This window comes from Peromyscus californicus, unplaced genomic scaffold (assembly GCF_007827085.1).
Source record: "Peromyscus californicus insignis strain IS unplaced genomic scaffold, ASM782708v3 Scaffold_5__1_contigs__length_169319896, whole genome shotgun sequence".
Classification (NCBI taxonomy): Eukaryota; Metazoa; Chordata; class Mammalia; order Rodentia; family Cricetidae; genus Peromyscus; species Peromyscus californicus.
The window spans coordinates 37367476-37394601 of NW_026294573.1; the positions used below are offsets into that span (position 1 = coordinate 37367476).

The 27126-nt window shown below is 40.1% G+C and overlaps 1 protein-coding gene across 13 annotated transcripts in view; it reads left to right on the forward strand.

The window, feature by feature from the left end:
- Mast2 (microtubule associated serine/threonine kinase 2) overlaps nt 1-27126 on the forward strand; it is a 176464-nt gene that overhangs the window by 101976 nt on the left and 47362 nt on the right. For all 13 annotated transcript variants that reach the window (XM_052715918.1, XM_052715908.1, XM_052715914.1 and 10 more), the window contains one exon: nt 11270-11361. In XM_052715918.1, coding sequence (XP_052571878.1) covers nt 11270-11361 — 92 coding nt within the window. The remainder of the gene's footprint in view (nt 1-11269; nt 11362-27126) is intronic.

Here is a 27126-nt window from a genome sequence, read left to right on the forward strand (position 1 = left end):
TGCAGTCTGGTTATCCTTTGCTTTACATCTAGTATCCACTTATGAGTGAGTACATACCATGTTTGTCTTTCTGAGTCTGGGTTACCTCACTCAGGATGATATTTTCTAGTTCCATCCATTTGCCTGCAAACCTCATGATGTCATTGTTTTTCTCTGCTGAGTAGTACTCCATTGTGTATATGTACCACATTTTCTTTATCCATTCTTCAGTTGACGGGCATCTAGGTTGTTTCTAGGTTCTGGCTATTACAAATAATGCTGCTATGAACATAGTTGAGCATGTGTCCTTGTGGTATGATTGAGCATTCCTTGGGTATATACCCAAGAGTGGTGTAGCTGGGTCTTGAGGGGGATTGATTCCCAGTTTTCTGAGAAAGCGCCATACTGATTTCCAAAGTGGCTGTATAAGTTTGCATTCCCACCAACAGTGTAGGAGTGTTCCCCATGCTCCACATCCTCTCTAACATAAGCTGTCTTCAGTGTTTTTGATCATAGCCATTCTGACAGGTATAAGATGGTATCTCAGAGTTGTTTTGATTTGCATTTCCCTGATGACTAAGGATGTTGAGCAGTTCCTTAAATGTCTTTCAGCCATTTGATCTTCTTCTGTTGAGAATTCTCTGTTTAGCTCTATAGCCCATTTTTTAATTGGACTGTTAGGTATTTTGATGTCTAGTTTCTTGAGTTCTTTACATATTCTGGAGATCAGCCCTCTGTCAGATGTGGGGTTGGTGAAGATCTTTTCCCATTCTGTAGGCTGTCGTTTTGTCTTATTGACTGTGTCCTTTGCCCTACAAAAGCTTCTCAGTTTTAAGAGGTCCTATTTGTTAATTGTTTCTCTCAGTGTCTGTGCTACTGGTGTTATATTAAGGAAGTGATCTCTGGTGCCAATGCATTCAAAACTACTTCCTACTTTCTCTTGTATCAGGTTCAGAGTAACTGGATTTATGTTGAGGTCTTTGATCCACTTGGACTTAAGTTTTGTTCATGGTGACAGATATGGATCTATTAGCAATCTTCTACATGTTGACATCCAGTTATGCCAGCACCATTTGTTGAAGATGCATTCTTTTTTCCATTGTATAGTTTTGGCTTCTTTGTCAAAAATTAGGTGTTCATACATGTGCGGATTAATGTCAGAGTCTTCAGTTCAGTTCCATTGGCCCACATGTCGGTTTTTATGCCAGTACCAAGCTGTTTTTATTATTATAGCTCTATAGTAGAGCTTGAAGTCAGGGATCGTGATGCCTCCAGAGGTTGTTTTATTGTACAGGATTCTTTTGTCTATCCTGGGTTTTTTGTTTTTCCATATGAAGTTGAATATTGTTCTTTCCAGGTCTGTGAAGAATTGTGTTGGGATTTTGATAGGGGATTGCATTGAATCTGTAGATTGTTTTTGGTAAGATTGCCATTTTTACTATGTTAATCTTACCTATCCATGAGCATGGGAGATCTTTCCATTTTCTGGTGTCTTCATCAATTTCTTTCTTCGGGGACTTAAAGTTCTTGTAATACAGGTCCTTCACTTGCTTAGTTAGAGTTACCCCAAGGTATTTTATATTATTTGTGGCTATTGTAAAGGGTGATGTTTTTCTGATTTCTTTCTCAGCCCGTTTGTCATTTGTATATAGGAGGGCTACTGATTTTTTTGAGTTAAAACATCTTGTATCCTGGTAGTTTTTATGTTTAGACAAGTAGGCAGTTGTCACCATAGTCTAAGTGTAGAACATTTCCTTTTCTTGGGAAGTTCCCTTTTACCCATTTATATTTAATCTTTGTGTTAGTCTTGCTCTTAGGGCAACATCTGGCTTGATATTTTATTTTGAGACTGGATCTCAATATTTAGTCTTGGCTGGCCTGGAGCTCACCATGTAGACTAGCTGGGTTTGAGTTTATAGAGATCTGTCTGCCTCTGGAGTGCTGGAATTGAAGACATGTACCACCACACCCAATTTGAACATTTCACATACATGTAATTGTTGCAGTGTTTTGATTCTGGCTTCTTTTATTTGATTTACATGAGTTTACATTTTAATAATGTTGAACATTATTCCCTTTTGGATATTTTTTTTTTTTTTTTTGGTTTTTCAAGACAGGGTTTCTCTGTGTAGCTTTGCACCTTTCCTGGATCTAGCTCTTTAGACCAGACTGGCCTGCAACTCACAGAGATCCGCCTGCCTCTGCCTCCCGAGTGCTGGGATTAAAGGCGTGCGCCACCACCGCCCAGCAAAAAAAAAAAAAAAAAAAAAAGTATTTCGTTTAGTCACCAGTTGATAGACATTTGGATTGTTTCCAATTAGGACTATTACATATAATTACATATGCTGTTTCTGTGACCATTTGTATATACTTTTTTATGTCTTCTCCTTCCTTTCCAGACCATATCCTTTGTTGGGGAGGGGATAGGATGCACATGAGTGTGAGGATGCCTGGAGAGGGCAGTACTGGATGGCAGATCTGGAGCTGAAGATATGGGTGCTGGGGACAAAATGGTTGTCCTCTGCAAGAGCAGTAAACACTCTTAACTTCTGAGCCATCTTTCCAGCCCCTGTCAGAAAGAGGATGAAGAGGCTAGTTAACCTTAAGACTTGGTTAAAACAAGAATTTCTAATGGGCAGTTTAATTCCAGGAGAGATGCCACTAGTTTTAGAGAAAAGGAATTTTGGGCTTATAGTAAAGGCCTTCCCTTTAGATTATTTGATTGGTAGCCTTGGGAGTGGGGAGGACTCTGGCTATCTGTTGCTATGGAAATACATTAATTTGTTTAAGATTAGAATAATTAACTGGAGGCAGAGTCAGGTGGATCTCTGAGTTTGAGGATAGCCAGGACTGCACAGAGAAACCCTGTCTTGAAAAAGAAAAAAGAAAAATTGACCATGCTGGAGGCATTATTTCTAAGTGACATGAATATCTCTTGGGGATTATTGTAGAGGAGAAGAAATAGACATAATTCCTAACAAATTTTTTAGTTTGTGTAATATGTCAGAAGATGGTAAGTGCTCTTGGGAAGTAAAGGTAAAGGAGAGTAAGTCCTATATTATATAGGAAAATGAGGAAGGTAGCATTTTGAGGGAATAAGGAGTTTTTTCCGTGTATTGCTGAAAAGGAAGGGCATTCTAGATAAAGGGAACAATTTGTTAGCACTACACCTCTCAACTACTTGTTTCTGTTTACAAGCAATAGCCTTTGGAAGATTTTGACCAGAGGAGAAGTCATATAATTTATACTTGAAGTCATTAATGTGCTGCTCGTGTTAGGAATAGAGGATAAATGAGAGAGAGAGAATTGAAGTAATCTGTGTAAGAGAAATAGAATGCATCAGTGATAATTATTACTATGTAATGTTTAAGTAGTACCTCCCTTTATTGACAAAAAAAAGGCGTATTTTCTACTATGCTCATAACTTGGTCTTAACAAGGACATCATCTTGGTTATTACTGTGAAACAATGTCCGGAAATGCTTGGCCTGCACTTGCTTCAGGTTCTCTATCTTATTTATACTGAATGAAATAGAAGTGATCTTTTCCTGACCCTAAAGGAACTAGCCAAGTGCCCAAATAGGAGCTAGACCTCTGGGATTGCAAATTCGGAGATGCTTAAGGAATCTGCAGCCGAGCATCCTATCCACATGGTTGCTTCACAATTTAGTCATGTTTCAGAGACTGTGTGGGGTGCCTGAGACCCTGCTCCCACTGTCCATTAAGATGGCCACAGTGAGGCATGTAAGTTGAAATGCCAGGCCTCACCGTGACTGACCAGATTTTTGTAGTTAGCAGCAGAACATCAGCTCAGTGAACTTTCAGGTTACTTGTCATCGGTCCAGTTAGTATACCTGACTCTTCAGACACTGAGTGCTTTCTTCTCTTTGAGATGAAAAAGTGAAGTCTTGATCCTCTTCTTATCTTGGGGAAATAGCTAGAGCCTCCTGAAAGGGAAAAGTTAGCTAGTTCCTTGTTTTGGATCTCAGCTGATCATGGCATCTGTACCAAAGTGTCTGACCTTTCTTCTCCCTCTCGTTGCTATTAACAGATTAGCCAAGTGAGATTATGTGTACCTTTGTTAAAAGGCATGTGGCCTAGAAACATGATCTTTGGTGTTCTGTATTTTACTTTAAAGTTCAAAGAAGCAAATATAGTTTAAATCAATTATTGATCCCTTAAGTTTCATGGGATTTTCATTTTATACATAGTAAGTTTAGATATAATAATTTGATCTACATGGAACAGGTAAACATACATTGTCTTTATTTTAGTCCTTATAGCAAATAATAATCATTAATTTATTCATTTAGTAAACATTTGAGAGCCTGCCTTTCATTGTTCTAGGCCTTTAGCAGCGTGCAGTAAGCAAAGCAAAAATAAGTCACTGTCCTCTTCAGAGTCTCAGAGTCTAATGGGAAAACAGACAGCAAAATGGATGTGTAAAATATTTAGTGTTGTGATAATGGTAAGTACTGTGGAGAAAAGTGTATCAAGAAGTGAGGATAGAGTTTAGAAGGGGTACAATTTTAAATAGAATGCTTAGGACAGTAGTTCTCAACCTGTGGGTTGTGACCCCCTCGTGGTCGAATGACCCTTTCACAGGGGTCACCTAAGAAAACAGATATTTATGTTACGATTTATAACAGTAGCAAAATTACAGTTATGAAGTAGCAACAAAAATAATTCTGTGGTTGGGGGGTCACCACAACATGAGGGTCTATGGTTGGGATCACCACAATATGTGGGTCTCATGAGGGTCTATGGTTAGGGTCACCACAATATGAGGGTCTCATGAGGTTCTATGGTTGGGGTCACCACAATATGAAGGTCTCATGAGGGTCTATGGTTAGGGCCACCATAATATGAGGGTCTCATGAGGGTCTATGGTTAGGGTCACCACAATATGAGGGTCTCATGAGGGTCTAGGGTTGGGGTCACCACAATATGAGGTATTAAAGGGTCACAATATTAGGAAAGTTGAGAACCACTGGCTTGGGTGAAATTCGCTAATAATGTATTAAACAAAGATGTGAAGGAGGTAAGGGATCAAGCTCAGGTCCTTTCTGGGGAAAACGTTCTAAGCAAAAGTATTGTCAGTTGTAGCAGCCTTGAAGCAGTGATTTATTTTTCAGATTCATCTATTGTGTGAGTCAACAGTTCCTTCCTTGCTATTGCTGAGTAGTCTTCCATTGAGTAGAATGGTTTGTGTACTATGATTTATCATTCAGGCATCAGTACCTGGGTACGGGTTTTTGTTTTGTTTTTGTTTTGTTTGTTTGTTTTTGGCTGTCACAAATAATAACATACTATTGAGTTCTGCTGTTTCCTCCATTCTGATAATCTCTGCTTAATTGATAATTAATACATAATTTAGAACATTGATACTTAATTCGATCATTGTTTTAGTTTGATTTAGCATTACTATCTATTGTCTTACATTTACTTTCTGTTTAGCTCAACTGTACTTCTTTTTGTGAGTCCATTTTTTCCATTCTTTCCATTTTTTTTTACAATATGTTGTATTTATAGTACAATAAAAGTATACTTTGTCATAGTTTACCCTCATACTATGTCATGTTTAATGTAAGAGCTTTGAAGCAGAATAATTCTATTTCTTCTCTCCAGCTTTCATGCTATAAATCCCAAGATAATAATAATTCCTTTTAAAAATGCCCTTTAAAAAAATGAAAAAAATATATAAATACTTAAAATAATACTTTGAATACTGAGGACTAGACCCCTTTGTTACATTTGTTTTCTCCATTTTCCTCTTTGTCTGTCAATTTTCTTTTTTGTGATCAAAGAACCTAATGTCAACTTCCGGGTTACCTGTAATGCTTAAAGTTCATCTCAAGCCAAAAAAAAAAATAAATAAATAAAAATAAAAATTAAAAAAAAATGCTGTTTAAAAGTATTCTAATAGGAATATGGGATTTATATTTGTGCTCATTTCTAGTGGCTTCTTTTTGTAGTCATCCAGATTTGCATCTGCTATCATTTTCCTTTGGCCTAAGGGGCTTCATTTAAGTAATTGTTTGTGTGATTAGATTTATTTATTTGTTTGTTTGTTTTATTTTGGTGGTGTTTCTCTGTGTAGCTTTGGTACCTGTCTTAGAACTCGTTCTGTAGACCAGGCTGGCCTTGAACTCACAGAGTATTAAAGGTGTGCGCTACCACCGCCCAGCTTAATTTATTTTTGAGAAAGGTTACCCCCACACAAATTTGTCTATAATGCCACCTGTGCACAGGCTCCTTCAGAGGCCCGAAGAAGTCATTGGATTTCACTTGGAGCTAGAGTTACAGGCCGTTAAGAACTTCCTGATGTGTGTGCTGGGAACTGAACTCAGAACCTCTGGAAGGACTGCAAATGCTCTTAACCACTGTGCCTTCTCACCAGGAAGGACCTTGTAATGTAGCCCAGGTTGCCTGTAACTTGTGATCCTCTTACTGCTGCCTGTGGAAGTTTCTTAGGTATCAAAGCAAAAGCTCCGTTCACAGAAGCAAAAAGAAGAAATAGGAGTCCACCAAACAGAAAAGCTCCTTCCTGCACAGCAAAGGAAGTAGTCAACCATGCTGGGTTTTTCTACTAACTCTGTCATTTGTCCAGTGAGAGGCAGAGTCGGCATACGAGGGAAAGTGCATTGACTGTTTGAGGGTAATATGTGAACTAGCTTTTTGGAGAGACATCCAGTAGTTTTTAAGCGGAGCAAATATCCTCTCGCTATACTCTTCCCATTCTCTGGGATCTTGTGTCTCTGTCTTTAACACCGTTGTTCAGATCTCCTCTCAGGAGTCAAACCTCCCCTGTACAACTGCTCCCACTCCTCCCAGAACAGTCTCCCCTCCTTCGTCTTTCCTCCTTGTCACCACTTCTCCCTGGTCCCCTCTCTTCCTGTTTTCTCTCTTCCCATAGGTCTGTTTATTTCAGTTATAGACTTCATTCCTTACAGCCTTCCTGGCACCTGGAACAGTGCTTAGTATGTAAAAGGTAGTCTATTCAATAAGCATATATTTTGACTACTCTCAATGGCAAACTTCCCTAATGCCTTTTTTTTTTAAATGAAGACGAACTTGTTAGTATGTAATGCCAACAACCTTCTCAGAAAAGTTGCAGGTTTCTAACCTCACAGAATCCAGTACTGTTCGTGCTTCTGTATACTCATCAGCTTCTTCTAAGTCTCTTTCACTTTCTCTGGTATCTGTGGAAGATCTCTATATGCAGCCTCTAACCTTTACTGGTTCTCTGGGATCATCATCCAAGACTCTTGCATGACTGCTGACTGCTTTTAAATGACATAATTTTCACCATCTTCAGCTTTCATTTTTTTCAGTCTTCTTATCTTGTTGCTTTGTTTATTTTTCATTTATTACTTTTTCATTGACATGCTGTTCTTGATCATGCTCTGCCTCACAAGGAGGATCCTGTCAGCCATGGGTGGGTAGGGGTGGATGGTAGGGGAAGCAGAGTTCTTGATGCCTTTTTTTTTTGTTTGTTTGTTTGTTTTGTTTTTGTTTTTGTTTTTGTTTTTTTTCGAGACAGGGTTTCTCTGTGTAGCTTTGCGCCTTTCCTGGATCTCACTTTGTAGACCAGGCTGGCCTTGAACTCACAGAGATCCGCCTGGCTCTGCCTCCCGAGTGCTGGGATTAAAGGCGTGCGCCACCACCGCCCGGCGTTCTTAATGCCTTATTTTGTTTTTCTTCCCAATGTTTTTAATGTTTCTTTCTAGTGTCATTAAGAGATAGGCTGACTTTCAAATACATTTATAAATTCTTCTTAGTAACAAATACGGCTTAAAATGGCTTTCCATCATGATGTGGTTTTCTCTGACCATAGGAAAAACAAGCCTGTTGTTAACTTGTAAGGAAATTAAGTTTTTTTGAATTTCCAGCTCCAAAATGAGGATGTTAGGCAATTCATCAATTAACTATATGTAAAAATACCAATTTAACAGACTGTGTTAATTGGCTTCATTTTTTAAAATGATAAAACATTGAATTTGTGAGATAAAACTGTGATCTTTTTGTGTATTTGTTTGCTTATTAATTTTTGTAGAGGTCATACTCAGGGCCTTGAATGTGCTTGACAAGTGCCCTACACCAGCCTAGATAAAATAATATTTTGACATGTGTTTAGTTTCCAAATTTAAGTTTACAATTTAGAACAAGATTGTTGCCCTTAGAGTTGTTCTTGGGTTTCTTCAGGAAGTAAATTTAATTAACACTTTCGAAAAATGCTAGTTAAGACAAAAGTCAGGGCAGCTGCAAAAGTTATTCCAAGTTAGAACACACTGAATAATTGAAAGGATAAATGGTGCTGGTTGGTCAGCAGAAGAGTCACGGCCATGGCAGAACCAAATATTAGTTTTTAGAGCTTTAATGAAGGGAAGGGGCCGGGGGAGCCAGGCCTGGAGGAGGGAACAGAACAAGGACAGAGAGAGGAAACACAGGAAGAGAAGCATAGAGAGAGAGCGTGGGGATCCGTGTCCAGCTTTTAAGGTGGTACATAATCACCCACTGATGACATGCGCAGTATAAAATCCTAGCATTCCAGACTTGCTTATTATAAAAATGCAAGTAAATAGGAATGGGGCGTCATTTCTCCCGGAAAAACTGCTTCCAGCTGACTTGGTGGGCGTTGGTTGGCTCTTAGGGGGAATAGGGAGGGGGGGTCTTGGAAGGTAGACAGGTGTTGTGGGATGATGGGCTGTCCGTCGTTTGATGCTCTGGAGCCATGCATCTCTCTTGGATTGGCACTCCGACTGCTTTTATATCTGACAGGATGCTGGTGAGACAGGAAAAGCCTGAAGTAGATCTGACATGTTCAGATGGATTTAAGCTGGTTTCTGGAGCTTGGGAAAAATTTTGAACATGTTAAGAAGCAGACATGAGAAAATTAGTGACCATTTGTGGTGTTTAGTACTCTGCTTGTATTGATTAGTGTTAATGAGAGAGACAGAGAAATTGGAACATGTTAAGCTTTATCAGAGACAGATTGTTTAAGGTACCTGTTTCCTTTACTAGTTTAGCATCCAGGAGACATAGGTGATCAATTGTTGAGAGCATTTAACAGTAATAGATGGTTATATTAAAGTCTGTTTTTGCAGAGCCCAGATTAAAGTCTGTTTTTATAGGGTCCAGACATTTTTGGGTCTGGGGGTATAAATACCTTTTAGTTGTTACAGTTTCTTACTTGATGATTGCGGGACTCCAGTTCTGTGGTAGTCCTATACCATTAGCTGAGCAGTGAGTTAGAACAGGTCACTGGGAAGAGAAAAACTTGTGGTGCATGACAACTTATTTCTTTGGAACTAGGGACAAGGCAAAGATAAGGGCCCTATAAGCATAGACAGGTGGGTCTGGAGTGAGGCACATGGAAGGGAGCAATGAAATGAAAGCTCCTATCTTAGCTGGAAATCTTTTCCCATTAAGTAACCTTGAAAGTGCAATTAAGTCTGGTGAGGTGGGTAAGGCTGTCCTCCCTACCCCAACAATAGGGAAACAAGGAGAGATGACATCCCAAAACTCCCAGGACCGGGTCAGTGGCTCTGGTGTCCAGAAGGAAAGAAACGGATTGCTTCCCTGCTGTGTTCTGGGTTCCCTGCAAGCTTGTAGCCAAGCCTAGGTCTGCTGGAGGTCTTAGCTTGATGTTCCCATGCCACATTGGTGCCTGGGGGCAGTCAGCTGACCAGTTGTCTTTCTAGGCGGCGCTTTCAACAAGGCTATTGATGGTCTGGCAGGGTACTTGCTAGTCCGTGACCTTTTTCCTCTCTTAAAACAGGGACCCAACAGCCAGGATATGCCAGCACTTGGCAATTTTGTTCTCGGACTTTTTTATGTCTTCCGTGATATACCTTGAATGCCACAGATGACACTTTCACCTGTGTGGTCAGGAGCCTTGTTCTCTAGATTGCTTAAGTTTTAGTCGGGGAGGTCTGGAGAACAAGAGACAGATTTTACTCCGTGTCTTGAATTTTTTTTTTCTTCCTTAATGTTTACTGGCTTGAGGACAGCTTTTGGAAGACTTACCTGAGGGCAGGCTATAAATTGATCTCTGGCTCAAGAGCCATCTTGACTATTGTAAACGTATTTGCATGGATCCTAGCCTGCTTCCAGATCGGTCTGTGCCTTTCACAGCATCTTGAGAACGAGTAGGAGGAGTTAAGGTGAGTAGGGTGAGAGGTAGCAGAAGCGGCCCACCCACTGCCAGAGGGCAGAAGTCAGAAGTCAGATAGACAGAAATGGTTGCACGTGGCAGAGAAAACATCAGAAATGGAGAGGGAGAAGGGTTCAGAGCTTTAGCAGAAAGCTTGGGGATAAAGTAACTTTTTATTTGCCCATTCGCTGGCAGAAGTTCCTGCGAAGCTCTTATGCAGCCAGATTTACTGGTATCTGCCCCTTTGTCCCATGGCTGCAGCTGAGAGAGAAAAATAAAAAATTAAAATAACAAACCGGATTCTAGGCTGCTATCCCAAGCATCCTTGAGGTAGAGGAAGGATCTATAAATCAGCACAAGTTACACTCCCCCCACCCCCGCTCCATCAAGGGAGGGATAAGGGCTGGGAGTGTATGCAGTATGTGAACCACCTGGTGGTCCGACAGCATCCTATACTTCATCAAGATAGAATGTGTCCTTGCTAGCGCAGCCCGAAGACCACCCCCAGGGAGTCCAGCGTGCTAGGGATATAGGTCAGGCTGCAGCCACGGGAAGAGACTCACCAATCTTGGGAAGAGGCAGCGGCTGCTGGACACAGCAGTGGGAGCCGTGGTGGCAGGTCCAGCAGCTGGGAAAAGCGGATCTGGTGATCGTGCAGGTCCTCGGCTATGCTTCTGGCATTCAGCCCCGGACGCTGAGTGTGCAAAATTTCCTATCCGAGGTCACAACACCAATGAAAGTATGAATGGCGCTGGTTGTTCAGCGGAAGAGTCACGGCCATGGCAGAACCCAACATTAGTTTTTAGAGCTTTATTGGAGGGAAGGGGGGTGGGCATGGGAGCCAGGCCTGGTGGGGGAGGGAAGTGGGGAGCAGAGCAGAGAGGAACAGAAAAGGGAGGGTGGGGATCCGAATCCAGCTTTTTAAGGCTGGTACGTAATCGCCCACTGGTGATGTAAGACGGCAGACAAGACCCCGAGCTCCGCATTTACAGAATCCTAACAATAATGACATCTGAGAGCTTCACATTGTAATTGCTGAACAGTGAAGTTTAAAAAAACACTGCTAACCCCAGGGAGTTGTGCTACTTATGTGCCTCCATAACCAACCATAACTGACATTTTGTTTTTATTGCAGTTGTCGGACAAGTAATCGCAAGAGCTTGATTGTAACCTCTAGCACATCACCTACACTACCCCGGCCACACTCCCCACTCCATGGCCACACAGGTAAGTGCTTGCAGGTTTTAAAAAGTTTAATAAAGCATGTCCACAGATACCAGGTTCCTTTCCTATTTCTCACATTATGGGTTCAGCATAGTTCAGCATTGTCTGACTAAGGCATATAAAGTTCATAGACTTCCTTGCTTTCTGTGGGAGAATGTGTACAGTGGGCTTTTGACTCCTTATGTCTTCCTTGTCCTTACAACATTCCTTCTATCTTGTACATGTCTTGAAACCACTTGTGTGTTCTGATCCATGGCCTCTGTTGTAATGTTTTCTCCCACATATGGCTTTAGTTATCTTGGGTCATATGATAACCATCCAGTAGCATTTTGTCCTACTGTCGTATGACAGATTTTTTTCTGGAGAGACATAACACACATCTACTCATTGCAGATAGGGGATCCTATGTTAGACCAAAGTACAAGTACCACCAAAGTCCATTTAGTGTTGAGCCAGTGAGTTGTATTGGGGTCACTTACAGGAGCAGAAGTGGCTCAAAGACACCTGCATCACCCCAGCCCACCCCAGCACAGAGGACAGCTCACAAAGGCTGGGAGCCCAGAGCACACCGCACAGCCTGTAGGCAACGCAGCAGTTAGTAGGGTGTCCCTTCCAAGTGACCTCGTTGGTCGAAACCTCTTTTAGGCAACTCGGCTTGGTTTTTGCTCCTTTTAGGCAGTTGGTCTGATCTCAGAGTCTTGGTTAGTTTAAAAGTCATTTTATAGCTTAGTTTTGTTTGAGGGACTCTCAGCTTTTATTGTTTACTCTGGCAGGGAGGACCCTAGTGGGTCTGGTCAGTTTTAGGGACTTCCTGAAGCTATTTTGAGTTGTTTACCTTCCTGATTAAGAAGCTTCCCTGCAGGGTGGAAAGTTTTGATCTTTTGAGAAAACTGTTAATCACACCTACCATGCCCAAGAATCAGGTCAAACAGGATTGTTCCCACCTTGTGAGGATTCCTGTTCAAACTAAAAGGAAACAAAAATGTGAGAGATGTTTGCTTCATTTTAACATTGATTTTACATGTTAGAACTTAAACATACGACTTTGTGTAGTCATTCTCAGCTCCATCTAGAATATGAACTTTCACAGGTAGTGAAAGAGCTGATTTATTTGCTTCTGATTAAGAGAGATACATATTTACGATGATGTTAGCACTGACTCAGGCCTATACTACTTCTTAGGAGAGGGACAGAAGACCTCATTTGACTTAGCCAGGTACTTTGTTCTAGGCTTGTATTATGAGAGTCAGACCCACTTTTGCTGAAAGAACTGCTGTGTACTCTGAAGTTCACTGTCACAGTGTTTACAACAGAACCTTACAACATAGGGTTAATGGAAATGGAGCAGACTTGGAATGATTGCTGGATTTCCTAACCCTTGGGTACTATTATCTTTTTTTTTAAAGATTTATTTATTTATTATGTATACAGTATTCTGCCTGCATGTATCCCTGCAGGTCAGAAGAGGGTGCCAGATCTCATTACAGATGGTTGTGAGCCACCATGTGGTTGCTGAGAGTTGAACTCAGGACCTTTGGAAGAGCAAGCAGTGCTCTTAACCTCTGAGCCATCTCTCCAGCCTGGGTACTATTATCTTAAGCCTGACCTTCGTTTTTGTCTTTGAATAATAAAAGGGGATATTGTGTAGTGAAACAGATTTGTACCAAACTCATTAAGACTGATATAGTCTTATGGATTTGTCTTTTTGCTCGTGGTTTACTGAGTGTTTGATTAGATGTCAATAACCTGAAAGAGATTCTGATTTAAATTTCATCTTTGGAGAAGGGTCTCATCTGAAACACTGTCACTTCAGAAGACATCAGCAACAATAAAGCGTTTACAGGGAATTATTAGACATATTTGACCTTTAAAGAAAAGCTCTCATTTTTCTTATATATGTCCCTGGGGTTTTTTGTTTTGTTTTGTTTGTTTGTTTGTTTGTTTTTGTTTGTTTGTTTTTTTTTGTTTTTTTTTTTTTTTTTTGGTTTTTCGAGACAGGGTTTCTCTGTGTAGCTTTGCGCCTTTCCTGGAACTCACTTGGTAGCCCAGGCTGGCCTCGAACTCACAGAGATCCGCTTGGCTCTGCCTCCCGAGTGCTGGGATTAAAGGCGTGCGCCACCACCGCCCGGCTGTTTGTTTGTTTTTTATAAGTGGGTTTTGGTTTTCTTAAATAGCACTCCTACCCGAGAACTTTGTAGAATTTCAGCACATGTGTGACCTGTTATATATATAAATGTAGCTCATCTCGACCCTGTACGTAGCTGTAAACTTGAATACTGAGCAGTAATTACTACTGGCTGCTGCTCTCTGAGATGATTATCTCTAGATTTCTGAGAGTTTAGGACTAAATCTTCCTTACCCAAGTGGCTTTGATTGAAATCACCACATGGTCTTTTCTGCCTACCTGGGTCTGTAAACTTTGCGTTTTTATTTATTAGTATTTATAACATGCCTAGTACTTCATAAATGTTTGCATCACATCATCATCTTTCAGCAAACCACAGCAGAAAATCCAGAGAATAGGTATGAAAGCCCAGTCCATGGTTGAATGCAGAGTATTCTTAATCAGCTGTTAGAAGCAGCACTGGTTGCTCCATACAGATCAAACTTGACATCGGTTATATTGTCAAATCTTAGACATCTGAAATTTCTAAGTCCTATTTGCTTTGCTCTTAGGATTCCAATCTATTGAGTAATAAAGATCTGTTAATTTGAAAGTAACTAAATAAATTATGTACAGTTCAATTTAGTATTATCTCTTTTTTATTTTAAATTTATATCTAAGTATGTTCATGTAAGTACAGGTGCCCATGGATGCCAGAGATGTTGGATTCCCTCTGTAGGTGGAGTTATAAGTGATTTTGTGTTGTCAGAGTATTGTGAACTGAACTCTGGTTCTAGAAGAACAGTACAGTTCTTAACTGCTGAGCCATCTTTTTAGCCCATAGTATTAAATATCTTATAAACAATTCTAGTACAATTCTAGTAAGATTGGTTCAGTAGGCACTTCTGTTTTATTTGGGGGGCATGAGAGATACTAGGGTTCAAACCTAGGGCCTCCTGAATACTATACTATACCTCCTAGTCTATTTTTTTAAAGTGATCCTTATTTTTTAGATTAGTTTTAGACTAATAGCAGAACTCAACAAGATACATACTCTCTGTCCCCCCACACAAAGAGGCTCTCTATTGTCAGTGTTCCCTACGAGAATGGTACATTTGTTGCAGTTGGTAAACTTACACTGCTATATCATTTCTACCCAAACAGTAGTTTTGCATTTGACTTGACTACTGATGGTACACATTAGACACATTTATAGTGGTAAATGTTCCCTGTTGTAGTACCATGCAGAACATTTCCACTGCTATACCTATTTTGTTGATTTTCTTCAAATGTTGAACTGGCCATTCCTGCGATAAGTCCTACTTGGTCATGGAGTATAGTTCTTTTTAAGCATTACTAGATCAACTTATTAATAATTTATTGATAATTTTGCATCTGTTCCTGAAAGATAATTGTCTGTGGTTTTCATCTTTGTGTTTGTCTGACTTGGAAATTTGGCTTCAGAATAAACTGAGATGTATTCCTTTTATTTCTCTCTTCTGGAACAGCTTGTGAAGAATGGGTATAATTTTTTGTGAAATGTCTGGGTGAATTTACCAAATGAACCTGTCTGGAACTGGTGCTTTCTGTCTTGGAAGGTTATTAATTATTGATTCAATTTATTTGGTAGATTGAGACCTGTTCATATTACCTATTTCTTAATATGAAATAGTTTTGTCAGATTATGTCTTTTACAAAATTAGTCCATTTTAATTAGATTATGAGATTTGTGGACATAGAATTATTCATAGTATTTCTTAACTAATGCTTTTATTTCATGAGATCTTTAGTGGTAACCAACCCTTAATTCCTGATCTTAGTAGTTGTGCTGGGGCTCCCTCTCCACCTCTTGTGTTTTCTCTCATGCTTTTCCTCACCCTTCCTTGACAAATTGCCTTATCTTTTCAAATAACCAACTTTAGGTCATGTTGATTTTTCTCTATTTCTTGTTTTCAATTTTATCATATTTCTAGATTTATCTTCTTCTGCCTAAATAGTTAATAATTTAATTAGCTTTTTGTCCTAGTTTCAAAAAGTGTAAACTTCGAATATGAGTTTAGATTGTCTGTTCTAACATGCATCAATCCTTTGAAGTACTGACTTCACTGCATCTAAACATTTTGATAAATTGAGATTTTTCAGAGTATAATTAGTATTTGGAGAGTTTTCCAGATATCTTTCATTTATTGATTTCTAACTTAATTCATTTTGTTCTAAGACAATATGAAATGATTTCTGTTCTTTTAAGCTTGGTGAGGTATATTACCAAGAATGTGGTCTGTTTTGATCAGTGTTTCATATGAACATGAAAAAAATATGTAGATATTTTTTATATTCATGTGATTTACTATGATAAGCTTAACTAAGTTCTCAGTAATTTTCTGCCTCCTGCATCCACCATTTCTGTTGAGAGGACATTCAAATTTCTAACTATTATGTCATCTTCTGTCACTCCTGATTCTGTTCATTTTTGCCTTATGTGTTTTGATGCCCTATTGTTGGGCAAATACACTTCAAGACTTGGCATACTGGAGCTGGAGAGATGGCTCAATGGTTAAGAACACTTGGAGTTCTAACAGAGCATCCAGATTTAGTTCCCAGCTGTGCTCCCCTCCCTAATGACTTCAGATGTCTCTAACTCTGATTCTTGGGGATCTAACATCTTCTTTCTGACTTCATCAGGCACCAGGCATTCATGTGGAACACATACATACATGCAAGCAGACAAAACCACTTATACACATAAGATAATAAATCTTTATTTAAAAAAAATCCTGCTATGTGTTATTTTTCCAACAAGCACTGGGAATTCAACCACATGCTAGACCAAGTGCCCTACCACTCGAGTGACCCCTTCATGTCTTCTTGAATCCTTTATTATTATGTAATACTTCTCTTCGTCTCTGATAATTTTCCTTGTTCTGGTATCACCAATATTTGAAACAAGTAGATCTAACCAGGTTTTTTGTTTTGTTTTATTTTTAATTATTCCAGTGGTATATCTTTCTCCATTCCCTTTCTTTTAACCTGTATGTGTCCTTATATTGAAAGTTGGTTTCTTGTAAACATAGTTGGGTTCTGTCTGTAATCAGGAAGCAGAGAGTGATAAGTGCTTGCACTCAGTTTGTTTTTTCCTTTTTATGCAGTTCAAAATCCAAGCTCATAGAAAGGCCTGCCCATCCCTACCTCAATTAATCTAATCTAGTCAGTCCCTCAAAAGCATGCCTAGAGGGCTTGCCTTATGAATTAATTCTATAGCTTGTTAAGTGACAGCCAATATTTATCATCATTGTCATTATTTTGAACATACTGTTATCTGTTAAGTGAATTAAGAATGAGAAAAATTGGGGCTGGAGAGATGGCTTAGTGGTTAAGAGCACTTGCTGTTCTTCCCTCTAGAGAGGATCAGAGTTCAATACGTAGCACCCACTTGACAGCGCACAAGCATTTATAACTCTGGTTCCAATGGCTCTGCTGCACTCTTTAGGCCTCCAAAGATACCAGGTATGCAAGTGGTATAAACACATGTAGGCAAAATACCCACAGAGAAGATAAAAATCTAAAAATAAATAATTTTAAAATTATTACTTTTTTTTTTTTAATTAAAGAGGTGCTAGAGCTGGGCATGGTGGCTCATGCTTTTAATCCCAGTACTTGGGCAGCAGAGGCAGATGGGTCTCTGAGTTTTAGGCTAGCCTGGTTTACATAATGAGATCCAGGTCAGCTAAGACTACATAGTAAGAACCTGTTTCAGAAAATAGATAAATAAAACTTTAAAAAGAGGTACTAGAAATGATTTTTAAAAGAATAAGAAAAATTATTTTTAAAAATTATTTTTATTTCATGTGCATTAGTTGTTTTGCCTGCATATATGTCTGTATGAGGGTGTTGAATCCTCTGGAACTGGAGTTACAGTTGTGAGCGGCCATGTGGGTTTGGAGAATCGAACCTGGGTCCTCTGGAAAAGCAACCAGTGCTCTTAACCACTGAGCCATCTCCCCAGCCTAAAAAATGATTTTTAAAATAATAAGAGCCAGGTGGTGGTGGCGCACACCTTTAATCCCAGCACTCGGGAGGCAGAGGCAGGCGGATCTCTGTGAGTTCGAGGCCAGCCTGGTTTGTAGAGCGAATCTAGGACAGACTCCAAAGCTACACAGAGAAACTCTGTCTCAAACAACCAAAAAAAAAAAAAAAAACCAAACCAAACAAACAAAAAGAAAAGAATAAGAAAAATCAGTTTTTATTTAGCTTCACTTAATATGCTTTCTTTATACACAATTTATTTTTTTACCTATATATATATATATATATATATATATATATTTTTTTTTTTTTTCCCCTAGTGGTTGGAGAGATAACCGTGGGTGCTGGGAACTGAACTCTTAGATTTTTGGTTGTGAGCCTAGCCTTTAACAGCTGAGCCATGTCTCCAGCCCTGTATAATTTATTCTTTTTGTTTGTTTGTTTTTTGTTTTTTGTTTGTTTGTTTTGTTTTTCGAGATAGGGTTTCTCTGTAGCTTTGGAGCCTGTCCTGGACTAGCTCTGTAGACCAGGCTGGCCTCAAACTCACAGAGATCCACCTGCCTCTGCCTCCCGAGTGCTGGGATTACAGGCGTGTGCCACCACCGCCCGGATATAATTTATTCTTAATGGACTTAAAAAAAATACTTCTTTAAATACAGATTTGCTGGTATCAAATTGCTAATATATATTTTTTTAAAGTATTACCCTTTTGCTTTTGAAGGATAATTTCACAGGATGTAGAATTGTAATACTGTTTTTTCTCTCCCTCCCCTTTTAAAATTTTTCACTCCACTATCATCTTGTTTGTGAGGGTGTAATTCCTGTCTCTGCTTTTCTGTGGGTAAGGTGTATCTCCACCACTACCACCTTCTTCCAAGACTTTAAAAAAAAACCTCTTTGTCTATATATACATATATATACACACACACACATATATATATGTGTGTATATATATATATATATATATGAGAGAGAGAGAGAGAGAGAGAGAGAGAGAGAGAGAGAGAGAAAGAGAGAGAGAGAGAGGGGGGGGTTTCTTTGTGTATCCCTGCCTGTCCTGGAACTTGCTCGTAGACTAGGATGGCCTCACAGAGATCTGCCTTCCTCTGCTTTCAGAGTGCTGGGATTAAAGGTGTGCTTTCCTAGTGCCTGGCTGCCCCTTTGCCTTTTAATATATCTTGTAACTTTTTTGTTTTGTTTTGAGACAAGGTCTTGCCATGTAGCCTTGGGTGGCCTGGAACTCACTATGTAGACCAGCCTAGCCTGAGACCCATGTGCGTCTGCTGGAACTAATGGTGTGCACCACCACACCCAGCTTATGTAAATTTTTTGATAGGTGGATTATAATGTACTACATAAATTAACAGCACTATGTAGGCCTTTAGTAACATACTGATAAGGTGGGGGAGAGAAGTATTCTATAGTTGTACAATTGAGTCTAAGTCTTTGGATGGTCTATACTGCTAGGCTATAAATTATTGTGTCTTAGTTTTGTTCCCCCAAGTTATGTGGGCAGGAGAATTATAAGTAGCAGGAGCTAGGTACTCCTTTCTCAGTAGATGAAGTATCAGTAAAGTAGTTTCTTCAGAGGGCCGGCTTTGTTAAGAACAGAATGCCTTGACTAATTTTAATGGCTCCTTTTCTTCTCCTTCTACTGGAATCAGATGGAATTTTTCTTACATATTCAGTGTGAGGATCTGGTAACTGTCCTGTGGATAAAATTTACAAATACTTAGGTGTAGCTAAAGTTTTCCTGCCTGGCCCACAGTCAGGACAAATCTCTATCACCCGCCAGTCCCACAGCCGCTCAGACCCAACCAAGTAAACACAGAGACTTATATTGGTTACAAACTGTATGGCCGTGGCAGGCTTCTTGCTAACTGTTCTTACAGCTTAAATTAATCCATTTCCATTAATCTATACCTTGCCACATGGCTCGTGGCTTACCGGCATCTTCACATGCTGTTTCTCATCGTGGCGGCTGGCAGTGTCTCTCTGACTCAGCCTTCCACTTCCCAGCTTTATTCTCCTCCTTGTCCCGCCTACACTTCCTGCCTAGCCAATGACCAATCAGTGTTTTATTTATTGACTAATCAGCAACACATTTGCCATACAGACCATCCCACAGCACTTAGGAGCTTGAGAGACAATCCAGTGGTTCAGAGTACTGGCTGCTCTTGCAGAGGACCTGGGTTTGGTTCTCAGCATCCACAGAGCAGCTCACAACATCGTGACTTTAGTTCTAGGAGGTCAGATGCCTTCTTCTGGCTTCCTCAGGTACCAAGAACACACACAGTACACAGATATTTATGCATATTAAATAAAAAATATGCTATAGTTTTTAACTCTTACCATAGTCTGTACTGTTGTTTGCTCATTTTAACTCTTTTGGGGGGAGGCCCGTCACCCAGCTCCCAAATAAATCACACAGAGAGACTTATTCTTAATTAAGAATGCCCAGCCTTAGCTTGGCTTGTTCCTTGCCAGCTTTCCTTAACTTAAATTATCCCATCTGTCTTTTGCCTCTGGGCTTTTCCTTTTCTATTCTTAATACCTTTGTTTCTTTCTTACTCCGTGGTTTGCTGTGTAGCTAGGTAGCTGGCCCCTGATGACCTCCTTCTCTGGCTACTTTTTTTCTCCTGCCTTGCTCCTGGCCATTTGTTCTTTGTTAATCCATCAGGTGTTTTAGACAGGCACAGTAACACAGCTTCACAGAGTTAAACAAATGCAACATAAACAAAAATAACACACCTTAAAATAATATTCCCCAACACTGTACTAAGCTTTCATACATTGCTATTCAGGCCTTCCTACTCTTCCTTCTTCCTCCACTGGTTCCCATAGAGGCTTTTGCTTATGAAGTTCTAGTCTATGAATTCAAATTTTTTTTTTTTTTTTTTTTTTTTTTTTGGTTTTTTCGAGACAGGGTTTCTCTGTGTAGCTTTGCGCCTTTCCTGGAACTCACTTGGTAGCCCAGGCTGGCCTCGAACTCACAGAGATCCGCCTGGCTCTGCCTCCCGAGTGCTGGGATTAAAGGCGTGCGCCACCACCGCCCGGCTGAATTCAAATTTTTTTGCATTTGCTTCTTTGTCTCCACTTTGGGAAGCAGTGTTTGTCCTTTAACCTCAACTTCTCTGGCAATCTGATATTGTTGTCTTATTTTTTAAAACAAAATGAGAATTCTACTCCTTTTTTATAGGTCATTTCAATATACTCATCATTTTGAGCTTCCCAGTTTTGAGGCATTCAGGTTGTTTCTATTTTTAACTTTGCAGCAAGCTACCCATCACTTGTACCTTAAACCTATTATTTGTTTTAGACTTTGTCTCCATGGTTTCAGTTTTCTTCTTTGTGCTCTGTAGACTACCTCCAATTATTCTAGTCCTATCTTCTTGAAGCTCAACCTCTGATCTCAGCACCTCTGGTCCTGTGTTCCTTATTATAGTGAGACGTCATCTGTGCATTTATGTAACCATTTGAGTATGTTTGTCTTGATTACAAGGAAGTAAGTGCAAACAACATAAACATAGGAGATAAGTTTCAAAAGCTGTGTGTCTAGAGATCATGGAGTAAGTGAGCAGAAACAATTGTTGGTTTGTTTGTTGGGTTTTTTTTTTTTTTTTTTTTTTTTGGCTCTTTTGGGGGACCCACCACTCAGCTCCCAAATAAATTCACATACAGAGTCTTATTATTACTTATGAATGCCCGGCCTTAGCTTGACTTAGTTTGTAGCCAGCTTTCTTTAACTTATTCCAACTACCTTTTACCTCTGGGCGTTTCCTTTTCTCTAACTTGTGTAAATCTTTCTCTTGTTCCGTGGCTTGCTGTGTAGCTCGGTGGCTGGCCCCTGGAGTTCTCCTCCTCCTCTGACTGCTAGATCTTAGATCCCTCCTCCCAGTTTCTCCTTCTGTATATCCTCTCTGCCTGCCAGCTCTGCCTGTCCTTTCTCCTGCCTTGCTATTGGCCAGTTCTTTATTAGACCATCAGGTGTTTTACACAGACACAGTAACACAGCTTCAGAGTTAACCAAATGCAATATCAACAAAAGTAACACACCTTAAAATAGTCTACTACAAGAAACTGAAAAGACTAAAGGTACATGACTGAGCTAAGGAACATTTTATTTCTTAGAGGTCAAGGAGTAGGGAGAACACAAAGAGAAAAGAGTGCTGAGGAACACTAGTGTTCTGAAGCCAACATTAAAAAGATCAGATATTTAAAGTGGACATATCAGTGACATGAAGTCTGAGAACTGCCATCTGGACATAACAGTATGGTGTCAGTGTTGATTTTGTTCACTGTTTTGATGCGATATTAGGGGCCAAGCCTGAAAGGACAGTCAAGAGGAAAGAAAAAGAAAACAGCAGTCATAAATGTAGAAATATTACTGTAAAAAGTAGGAATGAAAGCAGGTAGTATAACTCCAAATTAAAGCCCTTGCCTGGTATGAGCAAGACCCTAGGTTAGTTCTCTAATCCAAGGGGGGAAAAAGTAGGAATGAAATGTAGTGTGTGTGCATGGACGTGATTCCATGTAGAGAGAAAACTTGGCCATTCATGACAAAGGGGAATGGCTGCCACAGTGCCCTTGTGTGGCTGAGGAAATGAGATCTAGTACATAGGAGAAGACTGGCCCTAGACAGGAACTCAGACAGTTAATACGCTCTTTTGAAGTAGTAGAGAGGGTTGGAATATAGCACAGACATTAGAAGGTACAGCAACGAGAGCTTTTTGAAGGTATTTTCTGATCACTTTTGCTCCTTACCTGAAGTCAAAAGTGGAGTAATTAGTCGAGAGCCTGAGGACAGAGGATAGACTCTAATAGTAGTATCTTAAACAAAATGTGAGAAAAAACCACAAAAACTGTGGTCTAATTTTTATGCAGAACCAGGGTCAATGGATTATAAGTGTAATATGAAACTGGTCAGCCTTGCTGTGTGGCATTCTCTTGAAACTTCTTGAGGCTGGGATGTTGAAAGATTATCTATGAGGACATTGAGATCACTTGTCAAAAGTCATGATAAATTCAGGAATTCAGAAGTAAAATATTTACAGTGAAGTAAAAAGGTGTGTGTATATGTTAGGTAACTTCAGCAAGGAGTAGTTTCTGATGGCAAGATTTCAGACCTGGGTATTTTTATGTCAGAGGAGGGAGAATGCCTGGAAGGAAGTGGAACACTAGCAAGATATTTAGGTTCAGTGTCATAAAGGCTATTGAAAGAACTGCAGAGGACGCTGTCACAGCTGATAGCCAATGTTCAACCTGAAATATTAAGGGCTATAGTAAACCTATGCTCATTTAATTTACTATCAAAAATCAAGTTGATACCTTCTAAGATAGTTGTGTAATGAGGTGTTTTCAGAGTTAGCTCAAGCAGAGACAGCAGATCTGCAAGTATCAAATAGAATGCTATATTTAAGAAATTAAGCCGGGCGGTGGTGGCGCACGCCTTTAATCCCAGCACTCGGGAGGCAGAGGCAGGCGGATCTCTCTGAGTTCGAGGCCAGCCTGGTCTCCAAAGCGAGTTCCAGGAAAGGCGCAAAGCTCCACAGAGAAACCCTGTCTCAAAAAAAAAAAAAAAAAAAAAAAAAGAAATTAAATATGCAGGCCTTCATGGTGTGTATTTCCAGATTATAAAATGCTAATTGAATTTGGTTAAGAGGGTAAACAAGAAGACATGAGAGGGCTATAAGTATATAACTTACATAAAAGAGTTCAGATACTAATATCTCATGGCATTTATTTCTTTTACCTAAGATCTGTGGACTGTGAATGTTTTCATGAGGTCTCTGAGTCTCCTAACGTTGTATTGCCAGTTTCACACATATACCTTCTTCATTTTCCTGGAAAGTTTATGAAATTTTCCAAAGGTTGTTTCTTAATCTAAAAAGTGAGTGTTCTTTAAGGATTAAATCACAAAGTTTAAGGCTTTAATTTCTTTAAGTTTAAATTTCTTTCTAGAACAATATAGAATAGATTTAATAGGAATACAGACAAACATCTAGAAAAATTAGAACTACCATATCCTAAAAGTGAGCATTTACTACAGTAGAAAAGAAATTTTTGGGGGCTTGGAGAGATGGGTTAAGAGCCATTGCTGTTTAATCCACGAGGATTGGAGTTCAGATCTCACCACCCATGTTGACTCACAAATGCTTGTAATTCCAGTTCCAAAGGATCCAGTGCCCTCTTGTGGCCACTGGGGATATAAGTGTGCACGTACACACATTAAAGAAAAAAAATTGGGGGGGGGTGTTTTGTTTTGTTTTATTTGTTTTGTTTTTTCGAGACAGGGTTTCTCTGTGTTGTTTGGTGCCTGTCCTGAATCTTACTCTAGACCAGGCTGGCCTCTAACTCACAGAGATCTGCCTGCCTCTGCCTCCCAAGTGCTAGGATTAAAGGTATGTGCCATCACCGCCTGGCAAGAAAAATATTTTTAAAGCAAAGCTGTCACTTATTTTCAGCTTGCACTACCTTTTTGCCATATGTATATAATTATCTGATTAAACATATCAAAGTTGGGGTGAGGTGGTGGCTCAATGGATGAGACCACTGGCTGCTCTTCCAAAGACCTGGGCTCGATTCTTAGTGCCCACAAGGTGGCTCACAATCATCTGTAGCTCTAGTTCCAGGGGATCCAATGCCTTAAAGTTAAAATAAATAAATAAAAATTACTAAAAGGAGGGCCACAGCTGGCAGTTGGAAGACCAGTGAAGAGGCCGTGGTCATTATCCAGATATAAGAGGCTATTAGACGTACAGAAATAAATGAACACAGGAATTGTAAGTTTTTAAATCAGCTGGTGTGCAGTGCTTCAATATTTCCTGCTTGTTTGATTAATGGGTTAAAGATGCCATTAATTGAGACAAGGAACCAGTGTTAGGAAGAATAGATTTAGGACTCTTCTCCCAGAGTCCACATAGACACTTGATTTATGACAGAAGTTACTTGTAAAGCAATAAAACAAAAAGATAATTTTCATTAGGTGGTATTGGGACAGTTGAATTTCCATATCAAATGTTAAATTGTTAAATCTCAGGGCTGGGGAGATGATTCAGTGGATAAAGCACTTGCCAGGCAAACACCTGGATACCCAGAACCCATATAAGAGCCTGGCAGGAGTGACAGCCTTCCTGTAATCTCTGCACGCCTGGGGTTCCCTGCAGAATCTGGCTAGCTAGAATAGCTGGAATTGTTGAGTGCCAGATTCCCACCTTTTACAGGGTTCCAACGAGGAGGAGAGAGGGGTAAGAAGCTTTTAGATAGAAAGATAGTGGAGAGGAGACAGAAACACAGGATAGCTTTGGGAGGCCCCGGATCAAAATCCACTGGCCCCCTCTGTCTCTTCAGAAGGGCTTTTTATAACAATGCCAAGGAGCAAAAGACCTCCCTGTTGCTCAAATTTCTAGTAAGTCTTTTAATAAAAAACTGGAACCAGATATTAGGGTAAATACTGAAAGATCAGAGAGACAAAGGAACAAGCCACAGCCTCTCCTTACCTGGGACTCCTCAGCCTGAAAAGCCGAAAGGGGTCCAGCTGAAAAGGGCTTCAGCCGAAAGGCTTCAGCTGAAAAGCCTTAGTTCCAGTTTCCTCCTGCCTTACATACCTTTCTCCATCCAGCCATGTCACTTCCTTCCTAGTGTTCGGATTAAAGGCGTGTGTGCTTCCCAAAGAAAGGCACAAGATCTCAAGTGCTGGGATTAAAAGTGTGTGCCACCACTGCCTGGCTCTGTTTCCTAGACTGAGTCAATCTCATGTAGTCCAGGGTGGCTTTGAACTCACAGAGATCCAGACGGATCTCTGACTCCCAAGTGCTAAGATTAAAGGTGTGCGCTACCACTCCCTGGCCTCTGTGTTTTAATCTTCTGGCTTGTTCTGTTCTCTGATCTTCAGGCAAATTTTATTAGAGTACACAATATATCACCACACCTCCCCCTTGCTAGATCAAAGCGTACTGCACAGCCAAGTGCAGACCCTTCCAAACACCTGGTAACCACGCCTGTGATCCTATCATCCCCTTATGCAGCCCTGCTGGGTAAAGCAAGCTCACATTCTTTGACCCTGAGTAAGTTCTCAGTAGGAAACTTCTGTGGGTCTCTACAGACATCCCCATCTACTTTGGGCCTACATATATGATGAAGAGGCCAAGAGAAGAGGGGCAAGAGAGTATGTGGCCAGAATGACTGGATTATATAGGAATCAGAATCAGAAGGTAACCTTGGCTGGAGAATGAGGCCAGGGCTAGAGATGCTGGGAGGAGCCACAGATACTGAGTCGTGAGACTTCTCCTAGGTTTCTTTGGGACCTGACAATAAGAAGATTGATAATTTGACCACTTGAAAATTAAAATTTCTAGTAATTAAAAGGGCTACACAGAGCCCTTGGAAACTCTGTCTCAAAAATGAAAACAAACAAAAAAAATTCCAAAGACAATGAAAAGGCAAGCCATGAAATAGAAGATAATTATGACGTGTGGCAGAGGGCTCTGGATTCAGAACCCTTGTAAATAAATAGATAATATGATTGAAAAATAGCTAAAGTTATATATGAAAAGATACATTAATTTCATTAGTAATTGTGAAATTAAAAACAAAGTCACAAGATGGTTTCCTTCTGTGACCATGAATACTGGTCAGGGGTGTGTGTGTGTGTGTGTGTGTGTGTGTGTGTGTGTGTGTGTGTGTGTGTGTGTGTGTGTGTGTATGAGAGAGAGAGAGAGAGAGAGAGAGAGAGAGAGAGAGAGAGAGAGAGAGAATGGTCCTGACAGTGGGAGTATAAATTGTTAGAACCATTTTGCAAAAAGGTTGACTTTTTTTTTTTTACATAAAGTTGAAAAATGGACAAACTAGAACACAAAAGGCCATTTCTTATATAATTCTGTTTCCATGACATGTCTAGAACAGGCATTCCTTGGGAACAGAAAGGAGCTTGGTGGTTGCCAGAAGTAGAGGGTATTAAAGAATGAATACTGTAACAGGCAGAGTTGTAAAAGAGTGAATTTTTGTTTTGTTTTGTGTAGCTGAAGTTTTTCTGCCTGGCCCACAGTCAGGGCAAATCTCTCTCACCCGCCAGTCCCAAGCCGCTCAAACCCGATCAAGTAAACACAGAGACTTATTTTGATTACAAACTGTATGGCCATGGCAGGCTTCTTGTTAACTGTTCTTACAGCTTAAATTAATCCATTTCCATTAATCTATACCTTGCCACATGGCTCATGGCTTACCGGCATCTTTACACGTTGTTTCTCATCATGGCGGCTGGCAGTGTCTCTCTGACTCAGCCTTCCACTTCCTAGCTTTATTCTCCTCCTTGTCCCGCCTATACTTCCTGCCTAGCCAATGGCCAATCAGTGATTTATTTATTGACCAATCAGCAACACATTTGACATACAGACCATCCCACAGCACCTCCCCTTTTCTTTTCTTAAAAAGGAAGGTTTTAACCTTTACACATCTCCAAAGTCAGCTTGGTATATTTGGGAATTTGGGCGTAGCTTCTCTTACTACTTCCTGTTGGAGGGGGGCGCTGTATCTTATGGGGACACAAAGAATATTTTAGGGTTATGGAGTAGTCCATGAGGGTGTATCGTCTGAGCCAGTTGCCTTGAAACTGTTCTGGATGTTGGATCATCTGGGCCATG